This window comes from Malaya genurostris, chromosome 2 (genome assembly GCF_030247185.1).
Source record: "Malaya genurostris strain Urasoe2022 chromosome 2, Malgen_1.1, whole genome shotgun sequence".
Classification (NCBI taxonomy): Eukaryota; Metazoa; Arthropoda; class Insecta; order Diptera; family Culicidae; genus Malaya; species Malaya genurostris.
The window spans coordinates 40,138,479-40,155,448 of NC_080571.1; the positions used below are offsets into that span (position 1 = coordinate 40,138,479).

General features: G+C 38.0%; 1 protein-coding gene across 1 annotated transcript; it reads right to left on the minus strand.

Annotated features, from left to right (window-relative positions):
- Nucleotides 1-3,232: 3,232 nt before the first annotated feature.
- On the minus strand, nucleotides 3,233-6,221 carry LOC131432017 (centrosomal protein of 120 kDa). Its single transcript, XM_058598041.1, has 4 exons — nucleotides 6,082-6,221; nucleotides 5,183-6,025; nucleotides 4,045-5,126; nucleotides 3,233-3,990 (listed from the first exon to the last, which is right to left on the minus strand). Exons 1-4 carry the CDS (start codon nucleotides 6,128-6,130, stop codon nucleotides 3,307-3,309), a joined length of 2,658 nt encoding a protein of 885 aa, XP_058454024.1. The 5' UTR covers nucleotides 6,131-6,221; the 3' UTR covers nucleotides 3,233-3,306.
- Between the last annotated feature and the right edge of the window lie 10,749 nt (nucleotides 6,222-16,970).

Consider the following 16,970-nt stretch of genomic DNA (forward strand, 5'->3'; position numbering starts at 1 on the left):
CATGTCTCGGCAGCCGAAACCGTTCAACAGTTCGAAAAAGATTGTAAAAAAGTGTCAAAACTTGTCGCCAAGAAGTCTGTACGAAATTTACTGAGGAACGTTCGCAAGAAGGTGCGCCAGCTAGTCTACAATGGCTAAGTAGCAAATGTTGCGAATAATATTCTGTTGTTGTAGTCTAATATTATCAGTATATCGAATAAAATTTGAGTATCTAACACTTGTGAATTATTTAAAGCGAAATCAAAGTGCGTCCATAGTTTCTGGGACAGTCTTTATTATTAGACCTATACTGGAAACGTAATATTAGATATTGTTGTTACTTCCAACGACGAAAAAATGTTTTAAAAATCGCGGTGCACCAAGCCACCATTTTAAACGCTTATCAACATGTTCAGAAAAAAAAGTCACCGATCTTGGCTGGTCAGGAGATTCTGCAGATATTAATCCTATCGATGTATGTTTAAGACTTTATGAAATGCGAATTTTCGCAACTTCCTCTTAAAACCAGGCAAGATTTGATTCGTATACACAACAAAATCTGAAAAAATACATAAATTTACGTTTCGTCTTAGACTCATCAGTGCGTAGCAGTTTATGTTTAACTGCTCCGACCTGACGGTTCATCATAAATTTAAGTAAAAATGGTTATGTGCACCTAGTATAAATTAGGGAGTAAAACCACCCCGGTGGCACGATTGTCATCTGCATACAATTGGCTTGAAGCCGAAAATTTTGGTTCTTTGGTTCTAGTTCACTGTCAAATGCTGTGCTTAAGCAGTGTTCACACGTTCACATTTTTCTTCATACGGCTGCACCTACATAAGAAAACGATTTCGATGAAATATAATCAAACTATAATAAACCACAATTTTTTTCTCTTATTCAAAAAGAGATCAAATTACTTGTTTTATAGAGAATACTAGACTAGAGTTATATTTATATTGGGTTTGAAGAAATTAACTTTTGACGCCAGTGTGGTTTGATTGTATGGTATGAACGTAGCTTAACGTATTGTTGACAACAACGCCACCAAAACAAAATGCGTCGGCTTCAGGAACCAGCCTCCATAGCAGGGGAGTGAGTAAAACCCTTTTGCCCCTTAAACTTAACGAGTGGTTCAAGTCCTGTCTCTGAGCGTATCTTTTCCCAATTAATCATCTTTTCTGTTAGTTCTTCATTCATTTTCTTCTCCAATACCTATATGTTTTCGTGAGTCAGGGCAATCCCTTAAACTTACCAAAATCTGTACGGCTAGCAAGCCTTGGTACTTGGTACCGTCCGAGATGTCAGTTTTGAAATTTTTATCATGGAGAAAAAAATATGTTTTTGGGTTAAGTACAAGATATATTAACGATTAAATTCTACCTATTCTTGCACAGGATAAATTTTGAAAAGGCGCCACATAGTAAAGTGAGTCGTAATTAAATTGTACCTATAAATCGGTTCAATTACAAAGTCAAAATAATTCAACGTTTGCACCAAGGAATTTACAAGTGAGGTGGTTTGAAAATCTAAATTACTGTCGGTTAGCTGTTCTTTTTTCGGATGATGTGGAATTAGTTGCGAAAACTAATGGGTCGTATGAAACTGTGAGCTATTTTTGTATCAGTCCTATACCAAAAGAAAAGCTGTCCTGCACCAAAAAAAAAAAATACACAGTTTTGGCAACATATGCCTAAATCGTACTTTGCATGATAACACACGCAATGCTTAGCTTTGATGCATTGCCCAACGAAAAAGCAGTCTGAAAAAATGACAAATAAAATTGAAAATAATGAAGTACGAAACCTAGCGACAGCTCTCAATTCGCAACCCTATCCGATCCATAGAATTCGTTCTGCCAATTGAACTACTCTGGAAACACAACTTTGTAGACTCCCCGGGAAAAAAACAGGCATACACAATCCATCACGCTATACCCGTCCCCTTTCTTCAAACTTCATATTGATCTCGGTGAAAAAAAGATGCCGAAAAAGAACGGTCTATATGGTCATATACAAAACTTTTTGAATTTCATCTGAAGAATAGAGAGTGTTAAGCATTTCAAGCAGTTATGCAAAACTTGGTAAAATGAGATTACTGTGGGCTCAAATCAGTTCCAATCCAATGTCAGTTGACGGGAAAACGTATTCATTCCGGCTATAACAGTCCCCGGTTTCCAGCTCCGGAAGCACCGGAAATAGTGATCACAAACTCTAAAATAGAACGAATTCACTTTTCTCACGATAGCTTATAGTCTTATGAGTCCATACATAATTCCTGAATTTCATCCGGATCAGATTTCCGGTTCTGGAATTACAAGATCTTATGAAGCGCACCGGTACGCCCAAGCTGTGGTACGGAAGAAAAAAACACAACACCGCCTCTACGAACGAAGCACGCGATGTTCGATTTCGAGCACATGATGAAGAAAACGAAAACCAACACTGGAGCTCGATTTCGGAAACACAAGCGAGTCCATCGGCACCGAGCACACACTAGTACAGGGTTTTCAACTGTGTTGAAAAAAAAAACAGAACACTAATGTCTTTTACCGGTGTGTGATTTTTGTTGAATATGGTGCTGAAGAAAAGACAGGATTATGAAAGATAAAAATGTCTAACCTTCAGTTGACGACACAAAGAAGTACGAAATTTTCGAAACAGATTGTGAAACTTTTCGAACATATAGGCCTGGCTGTTTAATAACACAAAAAACTTACTGCAACTTCGACAGTCTTCCGATTTCGGTTCCGGAAACAGTTATTCAAAATGTCCAATAAGAAACTTGCGTCGATTTCTCGTGAAATATTAATGAGAAAAGCACCATTACACCACTAGGAGGATTAAAACAGGTTTTTATGTGTAAAAATAAGATAAGAAGACAGTAAAAATATTGCTGAGTTCGTTGAAGAAAACTTAGTGTGTATGGAAGTAGAGTAAGATACGTTCTGAGTACTCTACTGAGTCCGCAAGCTTTCCATTCCAACATGGATCTGCAGTTCTTAAGATATGCGATCAAAGCCCTATAGGAAATCGTTGAAGTGTATTTGGTCGGTTCAGATGCGTGCCACGTGAGTTGATGCGCCCTAATTACTGACAGTTTTTATTACAAGTAATGATAACAACAATGTAATACACTTAACGTAAAACTGGAAAATTTTTTATATTGAAATAGCAGCCTCTAAAGATATATGCTTAAATAAACGAAAACCAATTGTTAAAACTGAAATTGAATCTTTTATTTAAAAAACGAGAAATCCTTTGTACAAAAATAAATAAAATACAGTCTTTGGCATTACACGGCAGTGTACTAATTTGAACCCGATCAGCAGCAATGATCAACGGAACAGCAAGGCTTGCACGATTGTCCTTGCTGTCGATTTTTTTCGGCAAAAATCATCTGATGGATTTTATTCATTTCATCGTCTTCGTTTGCACCTGTACAAAAATGCTCCGGTTCAGGACCTTCCCTTAGCCACTCAATGTCCGTTCGTTTTCGTCTGCTCTTTCCGCGCAGTATCTCATTGAGCTGTTCTTCGTTCTCCAACTTCATCTTGTTCAATTCCCTAATCATCTTTGCCCATTGCTGTTTGTAGAATAATTTGGATTTTTCGGTAGCTTCCCATTTCTGCTCCAGCAAAGCGATCTGCTGTCGCTGATTGGAGTTGATTTGCGCTTCCCTCCTCAACGATTCCATCTGCTCATTCAGCTGTTCATTGGCCTGTCGCAATCTTTCGTTTTCTCGAGTCAGTCGATCATTTTTCTCTTCCAGTTCCTGACATCGCGTGTTTCGTTGGTTCCATCGGAGATTCAGATCGTCCTCTATGAGCTTTGCTTTTTCGCGGATTTCTGTCAGCTGCTGCTGGTACGAGGCCTCCAGTTTGATTTTCATTTCTGCTAGCATAGTATCCTGCTCGGTCCATTTGGCACTCTGGATAGATAGATTCTTTCTACTTTCCTCCAATGCGGCAGTTAGGGTAGAAACATGTTCCAACTTTTCGGCCAGTTCCTGTAATTAGAAGCGTTCGACTAGTAGTTTAAATGTTTATTAATACTATCTTACCGAACATTGTTTCGATCGCTTCCGTTTCCACTCGTTGGTAAGCTTCATCAAATGATTCATCTCTTTTCGTTTTAGTTCTGCCAAAAAGAGCTCCTTCTGTTTCATCATCCATTCTTTTTGTTCCTCTAACATTTTATACGACAACTGATCATCCAACTGTGCCTTGGGAGCCGAAGGCACTTGGGGTCCTTCGAGCGGTGCTCGACTATTGTAGTTTATTCCCACTTCATCCAAAAAGCAGAAAATGGTCGCCATTCCAATGCTTTCACCTTGTTGATTCTCCAAAATCAACACTCCGGCTTGCTTCTCTTTCGTTCCTATAACCAAACTCTGATTATCCAATCGTGCGAATCCGAACAATCCGTGGGGGCCGTTCAGTGTTAGCTTAGAACTCTCGGAAGTTATCGTTTCGAGCACCAAATCGGGAAGGGATGAAAAGTACAATTGCAACTGTAGTTTAGAAAATTCCAATGTCTCAGATTCTACCGAAGCAAGCTCCAAAGTCATCTTGGTTAGGGGCGTGTCAGCTTTCGGGTGGTACAACGATAATTGCCACAGTCCAGCGCTCGGTCGTGTATTGAAACGAATATTCTGCACCAGTAGATTGTAGCCGAAAGTACGCGGTATGTCCCGCAGATCGCGATCTTCACAATGCAGCATTGATTCGATGTCAGTTTTATCTGCTGGAGGAGCAGCCAACAATGGGAGCGCTACGGGCGAGAGTCCTTGTTGAAGGGTGGTTAACGGCAGTGGGGTTGGATCTTTTGGTGACTGGACATTCATTGGTTCTGAGCAGTCCTTTTCTGCTTCTTTGAAATGCGTACTTTGTTTAATTGGCTCATTCACACTTTTCCTGTCCGAGGTCAGGTACTTCAGAGAAAATTTGCATTTGATCGATGGTGCTATCGGCGAAGACCCTACGGAAATTGCATCAGCTTCGTGTTGTTCATGCGTAATGGAACTCGATTCGATTACAAAGTACTTTTCTAATTCGTTTGTTCCTGATTTTTCTAGGTTGCTGGATAAAAAAGTAGCCAAAGATTCGTCTTGAATTAAATCTCCGAAACGAAGCGTTGAACGACCTAGAAGAAAATAATGCTGTTACTTTAATATCGACATACACAGTTTGCTATCTTACCAACTACTTTATCCTCATAAAGAACTTCCAAATGGATCACGAATATTTCCTCAAAATATCGCTTCAGCGAGTGCAAAGATGTTCTAAAATTTATAACAATTTTCTCCTGCACTAAAAACGTACCATTCGGTTTTCTTTCGAGGACACAAGGATAGTTATCGCCAAGTAAGCTGTAGCGTAGCTGGAGGTTTGACCCAACCAACGACTCACTACTCGCCGGCTGTAACTTTTCCAACTGTTTGGCATATTTCAACACTATCTTCACTAGAAAAATGTCGCATTCATTATTGAAATTGCCGACCTGCAGCAGACCACGTTCCTCGAGCAATTGTATGGGAAGCCCTTCGCGAGACTGCAGCCTCGATGGTTCCGGATTGGCAAAGATAATCACACTGCGATCCGTTTCCTGATCGCTAGAAGCTAAAGGTTTATTTTTATCCGGCAACAAGTATCCCTTATCGGTTATCAAAACCATAATTTGAACCTCCGGCTTTTGGTTTTTCCACTCAGGACTCGTAAGGCCAAGCACTCTGTACCAACGAGGTTTTATGCTATCAGCTTTCATAGATGGCAAAAGCGGTACCGATCTTAGAGGTAAAACTAGATTGCCAACGAGGGACCGTTTTTTACCAGAACCATGCTCTAATGAATAACACTCCACTTTGATGGGAAGATTATCCGTTTTCATACGTTTCACTGAACGTCTGTCCGTTTCCCATACCAGGTTGCTATCGTAGCTGGTGGACGCGATTCCTGGCAGGCGTCTTTCGCTTTCAAGCGTGTTTTTATCCAAGGATGCTGTAAAGAAAACTGGAGTATTTTTGGTACGATGGAAACCGATGGCTGTAAACAAAAAAAAACGATGGAATGAGTTCCGCTAAAACAAAGTTGAAATATACCTTCTAGAATTCGTAAAATTATAACAAGTTGATCTGCTGGCTGGTCCATATTTTGAAAGTGTTAATTCATCAGTTACTTGAGCAGTCACAAAATTGAAATTGAGCTACATGAAACAGAAATAGAGCTAGCAAACAAAAACATTCGGACAACCAAACTAAATTTGACAACTCAAACGAAAACAAACATTTCCACCCACACAGATGAAAATACACATTCAAATTATTTGGCTAGCTCTTTGTGAAAAAAAATTAGCAGGAAATCGAGTAATTTACTCGTTTTGTGTAATTACAACCAAGGAAGCATTAGTCTGTATTTTCTTTTTGAGGTAAGTAATCGACAAATCGTTAATCTGATTAATTTTATAATCTTGAATATTTTTTTTCATTGTTATCACAAATTACGAACAGCATATAACTTGGCATATAATCATACGGAATTCCATTTCAAAGTGGATGTTGTTGTTTTTTATTGAAAAACATTGGTGACGTGGATTGTTCTGGTTTTGCACTTTCGAGCAGAAGTGCAATTGTTCGACGGTGTGCCATTTCTGCTCAAAAGTGCAAAACAGTGAACGGTGTTTTCGTTCGGCACGTCAGAAATGACTTAGCACTTCGGTGCTTATTACAAGTGTGTTGCAAATAGCAATAACTACGTCTGCTTAGCGGTTCAAATTGAACTATTTAAGTTCGCAGTAAGCAGTTCAATTTGAACTGCTCTGCACTGACGAGCCTAAGACGAAACGTAAAGATAGTGAAATTGGTTATGTGCCCCAGCACAAAATAAGGTTAACCCCTAAATGACCATCTGAATCGGCCAGTATTAGTCGAAACTTGTTTTCGTTCGGCACGTCAGGAAAGACTTAACACTTCGGTGCTTATTACAAGTGTGTTGCAAATAGCAATAACTTTACGTCTGCATAGCGGTTCAAATTGAACTGTTTAAGTTCGCAGTAGGCAGTTTAATTTGAACTGCTCTGCACTGACGAGTCTATGACGAAACGTAAAGATAGTGAAATTGGTTATGTGCCCTAGCACAAAATAAGGTTAACCCCTAAATAACTAAACTAGATAACGTCAAACGTTCTAAAGTATGGTTTGGATAATATATGGAATAGTTTATTACGCAGATCAAATGGTACTTTTAAACGTGGTAGGTATTTAACGAAATTACGAAGTTCGACCAATTCCGTCGAGATGGGTCATCATCCATATCTTTCGAATTTGAAATATGTATACAATGATGGAGGTTTATCTTTCTATGACATCGCGTACAATTTTCTAGAATTAGGATCTTGTCTTTATTGGTTTTGTTGATAAAACCTTATAAATTTAGGTGGTATAAATGATTTCCCTTAGTCAGACTAATTAGAAATTTCACGTTTCGATTAAGAAATAATACGAAAAGTGTCAGTTTTCCATTCTATGCTGGTTTAATGAGACACAGTAACGTTGCACAAGAAACGAAACGTAGTTTGCGTGAATTTTACAATAAACATTTGAAATAAATGGTTTAATTTGGAAAACTTTAGATTATTTTGTTTTCCAGACTTCGGTGTAATTTACCACTAACGTACTGCAAATCAATAATAATTTCAACTACCGTCTAGGTCTGAACGAGGCAGAAACTTGTTCAACGGTCGAATAATCAAAATCGGTGAACTTCGACGATTTCGAATTCCGTCCGTTTGCTTTATAAAAAAAAGTGATGATATTGAAGATTTAGATTCGTTGTAAGAATTTGCTAACATCATTTTCTTAGTTTGGATTTCATCAAATTTAAATGTTTCAATGATTCGAATCTCTTTCCGAATCAGTTTTATTTCTATTTTGCTGTGGACCCCTCGCCGCTAAAGTTGTGCACTTTTTCGAGCACTTTTTCACAAACGCCACGCCTACACTCAAGGTAATCGTGGTTGGCGTGGTGTTAGTGCATTCCAAAAGAAAAAGCTTTTCTCGTCTTCACCGATCACCGCAATTCGAAAAGCAAATTTTCTGTGGGCTCTTCTTCTCTTGCCATCGGCCGCAGCAGCAGAAGTGAAGCAGCCGCAGCTAGCAGTAGTGATCACACGTCGGGTTGTTCCGTGAAATAGTGCCGCAGTTCGTTTGTCAGTGTATTCCGCTCCTTCTGGACCGGAAGGTTAGTGAAATTGTGTAAATCTTGTGCTGTACGGGCTAGTGACCCCGCCGAGCAAGGCCGGAAGTGTTAGAAAAAAAAAACGATGAACAATTCCCCCTGGGAATGCCTTAAAAAGTTTTCTTGTGCTATCGAAACGAGAGAGCAGGGAATATAACGGGATCAGAGCCGAGTCGAGTGCAGCCTGCCTGTGCATAGTGAACGGACATTACCGTACGAAAATAGTGGTATAACTAGGCCGGACTTAGTGCGGATGGTGGTTCGATTGGACAGCGACAGCAAGGTAAATTTAGAATTTCATGTTTGAGTCATGAATAGCCACACTTTTTTCTCCACTGCCTCAAGTAATATGTCTGCATTAAGGTGGGGGAGAGCAGCAAAGATGAAAATCGATCAAAATGGAAACTTTGATGGAATATTGAGCAACAAGAAAAAAAAACTGCTCGACTGGGCAGTGGGCATTCCGGATTGCACAAACACAAATCTAAACACCGAACGAACTGTCAGAATGTTGAATCTTGAATGAACGCAAACCCCTGTGTACGGGACAGTGGGTGTGTAATCGATTTCGAAGGAATCGAGATGGGTCATCATCCATATCTTTCGGATTTGAAATATGTATACAGTGATGGAGGATTATCTTTCTATGACATCACGTACAATTTTCTAGAATTAGGATTTTGTCTTGATTGGTTTTTGTTGGTAAAACCTAATAAATTTAGGTGGTATAATTGATTTCCCTAAGTCAGACTAATTAGAAATTTCACGTTTCGATTAAGAAATAATACGAAAAGTGTCAGTTTTCCATTCTATGCTGGTTTAATGAGACACAGTAACGTTGCACAAGAAACGAAACGTAGTTTTCGTGAATTTATTCTAGAAACTAGATTATTTTGTATTCCAGATATTTGTGTAATTTACCACTAACGTACTGCAAATCAATATTAATTTCAACTACCGTCTAGGTCTGAACGAGGCAGAAACTTGTTCAACAGTCGAATTATCAAAATCGGTGAACTTCAACAATTGCCGAACAAGTTTCTGTCGCGTTCACTCTTCACCAACCAAGGCGAGGCCCTCCGACTTCGAATCCCGTCGGACCCTGTCCCCCTCTAAATTTAACGAACACTTTATCTTCACCTCGCAAAAAATAGGAGCATCTGTTTTCCGCTATTTACCGATCACTCCATAAGCGGCGGTGGCCTCCCTGCCACCGCCGACGAACCATGATGGGGAGCCGTTATAGGCGCAGACATCGGCGGCCGTCCGCGGAACTTTCGAAGTAGCGAAATGTAAACGGACGAAGAAGAAACAAAAAAATATCATCGACAAAACAGACACACTAATAAATTGCTCATAAAAATAAAAGTAAAACACCACCTGCTTTCACATTCTTGCTGAGCCATCGCACAGCACCGGCACCGGAGAGCACAAGATAAGTGATCCTTCGAAAGGGTACCGGGTGTTGGGCATCGGTGTTCAGGTAAATTCTGATTATTACAATCTGAAATTGTGGATGCTTTCGAATTGAAAGACCTGACTTGTAAAATCATTCGTTTGATAGACAACTGACTTCCCACTTCCATGTTATATAACTCGTTCGGTTGAGTTCTACGCTTCCGATACGATCAGGGTACCTTCGAGACACTGTCTTGATCTTCCCAGCAAAGAGTAGTAAATTTCCAGCTGCGCCAGCTGCTCTCGTTGATTCGATTGTGTTCCTCTGCACTGAAGCTGGCGAAAATACTAAAAATATACTCACTATTGACCAAATGCAGGTCTGCTATCGCTTCGAAAATGGCAGCGTCGAACTACTACTTTGTTTTCATTCGTTCCGGGCACAATGTCTGTGTTGAGCATACTTATAAATATGAAACAGTTCGATTCCCTTTATGCTGTAATCATTTGTCTGTTGGGTAAGAAAAATTATTCAACCACATGTTGCAGGAATTGGACTTGGCTATGCTAAATGGTAGAGCTTTAGTTGATTTTGGCACTAAAAGAACACATAAACAGGCTATGATTTTGAGTAGCATCTACAGTTTTCTACAATTTTTCAACAGATTGGTTTTACCATGTAAAACTGAATTAGTTCGAATTAAGACTGCGAATAATAATTCCCAATAACATGAGAGTAACCACATCGTCAATGCTGACAAAAAAAACTTCGATAGCAATTGCGCCGCTGTGAGCATAGTTAGAAACAAGAGTGGCTTCATTGTGTGTATAAATACATCGAATAAATGTTTGAAAAATCCAACAGAATTCGGGAGTTCAAGATGCTATTCGCTTTCATAGACTGGATCTATTTTATATCCTTTGAAATAAAACCAGTTGCAACTTATAACAGTTGAATAAATGGAAAAAAGAGGTTGCCCTTCATTACTGTTTCTGAAGTAACAAGTAACAAACTGTATCGAAACATATAATTAAGCAAATATTATTGCGTTCTGCTGTTTGGCTTCTTGACGAGAGAACCCGTTTTAGGAAGTATTGATGATCTATGCTTATAATGTTGAAATTGTGGAAGTCAAAGTTTACATTCAAAGTACAAAGTCATGTTTCATACAACGAAAATGTATCTCAATTATGAGAATTTATCAAATATTCGAAGGAAACAGGTACACTGCAATTGCAGTCTAGTGATCATGCTCTCGATTTCCGTCTCTGCAATTAGGGAAAACAACTTCAAAAGTGTTTGTACTATTTGTGGTAAAGCAGAGAAAACACAGTGTCAGTAAAACCTGTTCACGTTATATTTCGAACCCTTTTCTTTCAATGTAGATTCTGAATTATTTCACGAATCGCTGAAACGTTTCACATATATGACAGCTGAAACTCTTCACCTTATTTCGTGGTAAGACATGTTTACATTCTTGTTACATTCAGTAAATTGACGTCGAATCAAGTGGAAATGCGCAAATGCATTTTCAACGAACGGCAGCGAAATCCCGAATTTATAGGTACGCGATCTTGCCAAATAATTAAAACTACGGTTTTTGTGTTTGTTTTTGGTAATCATTTGATCAGCGCTGGACTGCTGATCGGAAGGTTGGCAGTGAAAAACAAATTCACAAATGGACAAAAAGGTGATAGCTATTACAATCTTTCTGTGCGAAATTTGAATGAGAATTCGAAATCATACTACGTACGAAAACTGAAATAGAGGCAAGGACTGAAGGTATATAAAGTGAAAAACACCGTGATACCAATCAAATTCTGTTTACCCTGTAGTTCCGGAACCGGAAGTAGTATCCACAACAAATTTAGGAATTCCGTATGAAACTGTAAGACTTTTCCTTTGAACCTATAAGTTTGTGAAAATCGATTTGGCCAACTTGAAGGAAAGTGAGTGAGAACCTTTTGCAGTTTTTAATCACCATTTCCAATTCTTCCGAAACCGGATTCAGATGACCGGTATAGCCGAAGTTGGTTTGTTTGCCAGCAACAAATATGACCTAAAAATTGGAACAGTTTTGAACGTAGTAAAACCTAGACCATGCTCTATTTCGATTAAATCAATTAAACGAAATCTAACAAACGAAGCGAACCTGCGTTTCTGTTACTTCTGCATATGTAAGTCAAGCTACACAGCATGAATCAGAAGCATAAAGCATGTAGTAAGATTATTTCTTTTATTATAATTATTGATATCATTACACCACCGGCATTACTGCACTACCGGATGTGAAAATTTCATATTTTTTCAAATAAATTTGAATTCATTGACATTCGTTTATTCCTTCGGTCGTACTGATCAGAAAATAGCTATAATTTTTATCAACCGTAGCACCGTCTTTTACCAATACTACACACTAGTAGCAGACATCCGAAACCGTTTTGATTTCTTCATAGCGTGTACGAAAAAGAACAAAGCACGCATCGTTTGTTTTGTATTTTCTTCTTTTTTCGATGTGGTACATATTGTCATTCTATATAGCGATCTGAAAACTTTGACACTCGTCTCACTGAAACTGTGGAACCGGAAGTCGAATCCGGATGAAATTTCGCAGTAGCTAGTAGCTTTAAAGATAATATGAGCTTTAATTCAAGTGCTTCCGGAACAGGAAAGGGGGGGGGGGGGGGGGGGGGGTAGAGTGGGTGCTGTAGTGCCGAATTAAGCTTTTATGTTCACAAACTAACAAGCTCTGCAAACTAGAAGAATTTATCAGACAGTTTTATGGGATTTGTACCTGGTTTTGACCATCGTTTGTGAAAAAATACTAATGAAAATTTTACTCTTATCGCGCTTTGGTTCCGGAACCAGAAGTCGGATCTGGATAAAATATTCTAGAAATTTTTAGGAAACTATAAGACCTTTCATTTGAATGTTAGTTTGTGATAATGAATGCATACTTTTTCTCTAATTTTCACATATTACCATGGAACTCCGGAACCGGAAGTCAGATCCAAATGATATTCAATAGCAGACTATGGGACTATAAGACCTTTTATTTGAATTTTAGTTTGTAAAAATTGGTTTAGCCATTACTGAAAAAGCGGTGCATATGTTATTTGTGCATTATTCTCCGGAACCGGAAGTCTGATTGGGATGAAATTCAATAGCAGGCTATGGGACCATGAGACCTTTCATTTGAATCTTAGTTTGTGAAAATCGGTTCAGCCACCTCCGAGAAAAGAGAATTTTTGTTGTACATACGCACATACACACACAGACACTTTCTCAGTTCGTCGAGCTGAGTCGAATGGTATATAACATTCGACCCTCCGGGCCTCGGTTAAAAAGTCGGTTTTCACAGTGATTGCGTAGCCTTTCTATATGAGAAAGGCAATAACATTTGTATGCCAAATGTTTTAGAAATGCATGAAACGTAACAAAAAAATTGGATCAAAGCGACTTTGCGACTTGAAGAATTTGAAAAGCAAAAGTAAAGGATTTTTTTAGGCCAAATGTCTTAGGCATGAAACGTCAAGATCTGGTGTAATCTAATTTTTTTCAATCGTATCAGAGAGTTGACTTGAAAGAAATTCGGGACTACATTAAGATCTCGGCGTTTCATGCTTTTCTAAGACAAAACAAGAAAATCTGATAACTTTTAAGATTTGCGTGAAAAAATTCAAAATTCGTATGTAAAGCCGCGTTATTTCGGAAATCCACGTAAAAACCGTGTAACTTCGGAAATCTGTGTAAAAAAAGCTGCGTAAAAAAGACTTCAGTGTATAGATATCCGGTTGGTCGCAGTTGATGTAGCAGTCCCGTTATAAAACAATCAATATCATACGTATCCACTGGGTTCCGGTTTGGTTTCAAGCTTTTTTAAAAGGGATTCTTCGTTAACTTCATATGAGCTTAGCACAGCCCTAAAAAACAATTGAGAAACAATCACCATAACTAATTAGCAACTATTTAGCAACAAATTATCCACTGGATTTCACGCGCACGCATTGAAATTGACCGTGTTTCACAGAAAAGTATATGGCTTAATTTCATCGTGACAGCATTATGTTTTTATGTACTAATCATATTTGAACTAAATCTAGACTTTGTCACGGTAGATTTGAAATATAAGCCTTTAAAGACGAGATATTCGATAAGCAAGGAGAGGTATGTTATTCCAAGCGTTGCCATTTTCAGCAGTTATTCAGTCAGAAAAAATACAACACGAGCGGTAACCTCATTCTGGTAATCATTCTGAAAATTTCACAGAATATTCTGAACTAAATTTCGAAAACTTTCTGAGGTGTGTTTTCCGATATTCATCATCGTTTTCAAGAAAATTTGATTTGAAACGAGAAAATAGCAAAAAACCTACGTCTTTAACGTACTTTCCTCAGCCCTTAATTTCATTATTCTCTGCAAAATTTAAGAAAAAACTGACATTTTTTCAATTTAATGATAAAAAAATCTTGAACCTAAAAATTTACATTGTCGCCTCAAAAATAGGGTTATTTATTGCCTTTCTCGTATAGAATGGCTATACCATCACTGTAAAAACTTACTTTTTAACCGAAGTCCGGAGCGCGGAATGTCATATACCATTCGACTCAGCTCGACGAACTGAGCAAATGTCTGTGTGTGTAGGTGACAAATAATGTCACTCAATTTTCTCAGAGATGGCTGAACCGATTTTCACAAACTCAGTTTCAAATGAAAGGGCTTATTGTCCCATAGATCGCTATTGAATTTTATCTTGATCCAATCTCCGGTTCCGGAATCACGGGATGCACAAAAAAAAATGACAAAAACTGTCACCTTTCTCAGAGATGGCGTGACCGATTTTCACAAATTTTGATTCAAACGAAAGGTCTTATGGTTTCATAGCTTGCTATTGAGTGTTATTTTTATCCGAATTCCGATTCCGGAATTACAAGGCAAGGCACTCCATTTTCTCGGAAATTTCTTAACCAATTTTTACAAACTAGTATGCAAATTGACGGTCTTGAAATTCTTTATAAAGTCCCCGAAAAGTTGATCCAGATCCGACTCATGGTTCCGGTATTACAGTGCAGTAAGTAAAAAACTTCAATTTCATGAGGATTTTTTCAAAATTGATGGCGAATCTAGGGGCAAATTTTTATAAAATTTACTGGTAAATTTATCTTTTTGGCAGACAATGTTAGTTAGTGGATATTTAACATAACTGGATACATGACATAACTGTTTACAAATGTCAAAGGTGATGGTAGTTTATACCAAAGAAAATTTTTGATTTTATTCAAGTTTGAAAAAAAAAATCTTGACAGAATCTTCTGTTTTAATCCATCTAGTGGTGTAATGATGCCTTTCTCATTTTCATTATCTCCTGTATAGTACAGCAGAAATTCCCCGGAATACTATAATTTAAAAAAGTTTAGAAATCAGTTTTGAAGATTTCTGTTGCATATGACCTACAAATTTATTTACGATTCTCTATGAAGATTTGAATTTTGGAAAAAAAAAATGTTCCGGTAGTCGGACTTGAATAAAACTCAGCCGATCTTTTATGGGATTATCAAATTATTAGACTCTCATGGTCGGCAAACTAGAAAAATTAACTAGCAAATATAAAGAGGTAGCTTATGAAAAAAATTCTTGGAACTGACATTTTTACACTAAGCACTCTAACTCCGGAAGCAGGGGTTTAGGCCGAATGAAAATTGGAAATTCTTATGGTATCATAGGACCTTTCAGTTGAAACTAAATTTGTCAAAATCGGTTTAGTCATTTCCGAGAAAAGTGAATGACATTATTTTCACATATTTGATGCATTATTTTCAAATTTTTGATGCATACCACCCTGTAATTCCGGAAGCGGAAGTCGGATCCAAACGATATTCAGAAATTTTGTATCAGACTATGAGAACTTTCATTTGTATCTAACCTGGTGAAAATCGATTCTGCCATCTCAGAGAAAAGTGAGCGACATTTTTTTTTCACAATTTTGGTGCATACCACCCTGTAATTCCGGAGCCGGAAGTGCGATCTTAATGAAATTCAGGAACTTTGTATGGGGCAATGAGACCTTTCATTTGAATCTAAGATTATGAAAATCGGTTGAGCCATCTCCGAGAAAAGTGAGTGACATTTTTTTTTCACATTTTTAAAGCATTATGTCCACATTTTTGGTGCATATCACACTGTAACTCCAGAACAGGAAGTTGGATTCAAATGGAACTCAAAAATTTTGTATGGAGCCATGAGACCTTTCATTTGAATCTAAGTTTGTGAACATCGGTTAAGCCATCTCCGAGAAAAGCCAGTGACAATATTTGTCACACATACACACACACATTTGAGCTAAATCGTACACGAGTAAGGGATGCTGCCCAGCGGTTAAAGTTTGATAATTTTCGATCTTGAAAAAGCACCATAGGGGGAGTATATGAAATTGATGCCAAAAATCTTGAAAGTGGAAGAAACGTCCAGATTTAGTGTTATCTCAAAAAATTTTTTTTGAAAAAATCGACATTCTGGGACTGGAAATTTGATATTTTTACTAAGTTCCAGAAAGTCGATATTTTCAGAAAAAAAATTTTTCGAGATGACACTGAATCTCGACGTTTCATGCAGTTCTAAGACTTGGCATCAACAATTTTTTTTTCCGATTTCGAAAAAGTTCATGTACCAAGGTGGATTAAGAAGGGTTTTTATTTCAATATGATGCGTGAAATTTTTGCGTAATGATTGTTTAAAGTTCCGTGTTCACAGAAAATAAAACCCTCTTTCAACAGCCTATACTGAAAAATCTAATAAAGATACATAAAGAAAAACATATGCAAAACGACCTTAATGCCAAATGACCTTTATGCCAAATGTCTCTGCCAAATGACCTGTATGCCTATTGGCCGTAGGCGAAATGACATGTAACCGGATCCATCATATACAGAACATAACATTCAGGTGATGAATCTTTGAACGTCCGTACCAGTAACAATTCGATGAAAAACACCGTTTTTTGTGTACCGTTGAAGCAGTTGTACGCACGCGAATAAATGAAGCTCGACGTTTCTTGTCTTCAATTCATATGGTACCCAATTGTCTACCTTTCGGATCATTCCCATTGCTTTTAAACGTTGGAAAATAGCTGGTTGAGTAACTTCAAGTGATTTTGCCTGCTCTTCTTACGTTTGCAACGAGTCTTGATCGAGTGATTTCTCCAATTCTTCATCTTCAAATATTGGTGGCGCTCTGACTCGTTCTTCGTTTTCCAAATAATAATTGCCATACAAACCACGTCCGACACGTTCACTCAGCTAGAGCATACTCACCATATACTTCCACCAAAATAAGATGACTTTCGGCGGCTGATTTCTT

Bases quoted from the DNA above. Each gene is read 5' to 3' on its own strand.
- LOC131432017 (XM_058598041.1), bottom strand. From the start codon at position 6,130: ATGGACCAGCCAGCAGATCAACTTGTTATAATTTTACGAATTCTAGAA. The intron at 6,026-6,081 runs GTATATTTCAAC...TTTTGTTTACAG, and splicing joins AATTTTACGAATTCTAGAAG to CCATCGGTTTCCATCGTACC. The intron at 5,127-5,182 runs GTAAGATAGCAA...ATTTTCTTCTAG, and splicing joins TTATGAGGATAAAGTAGTTG to GTCGTTCAACGCTTCGTTTC.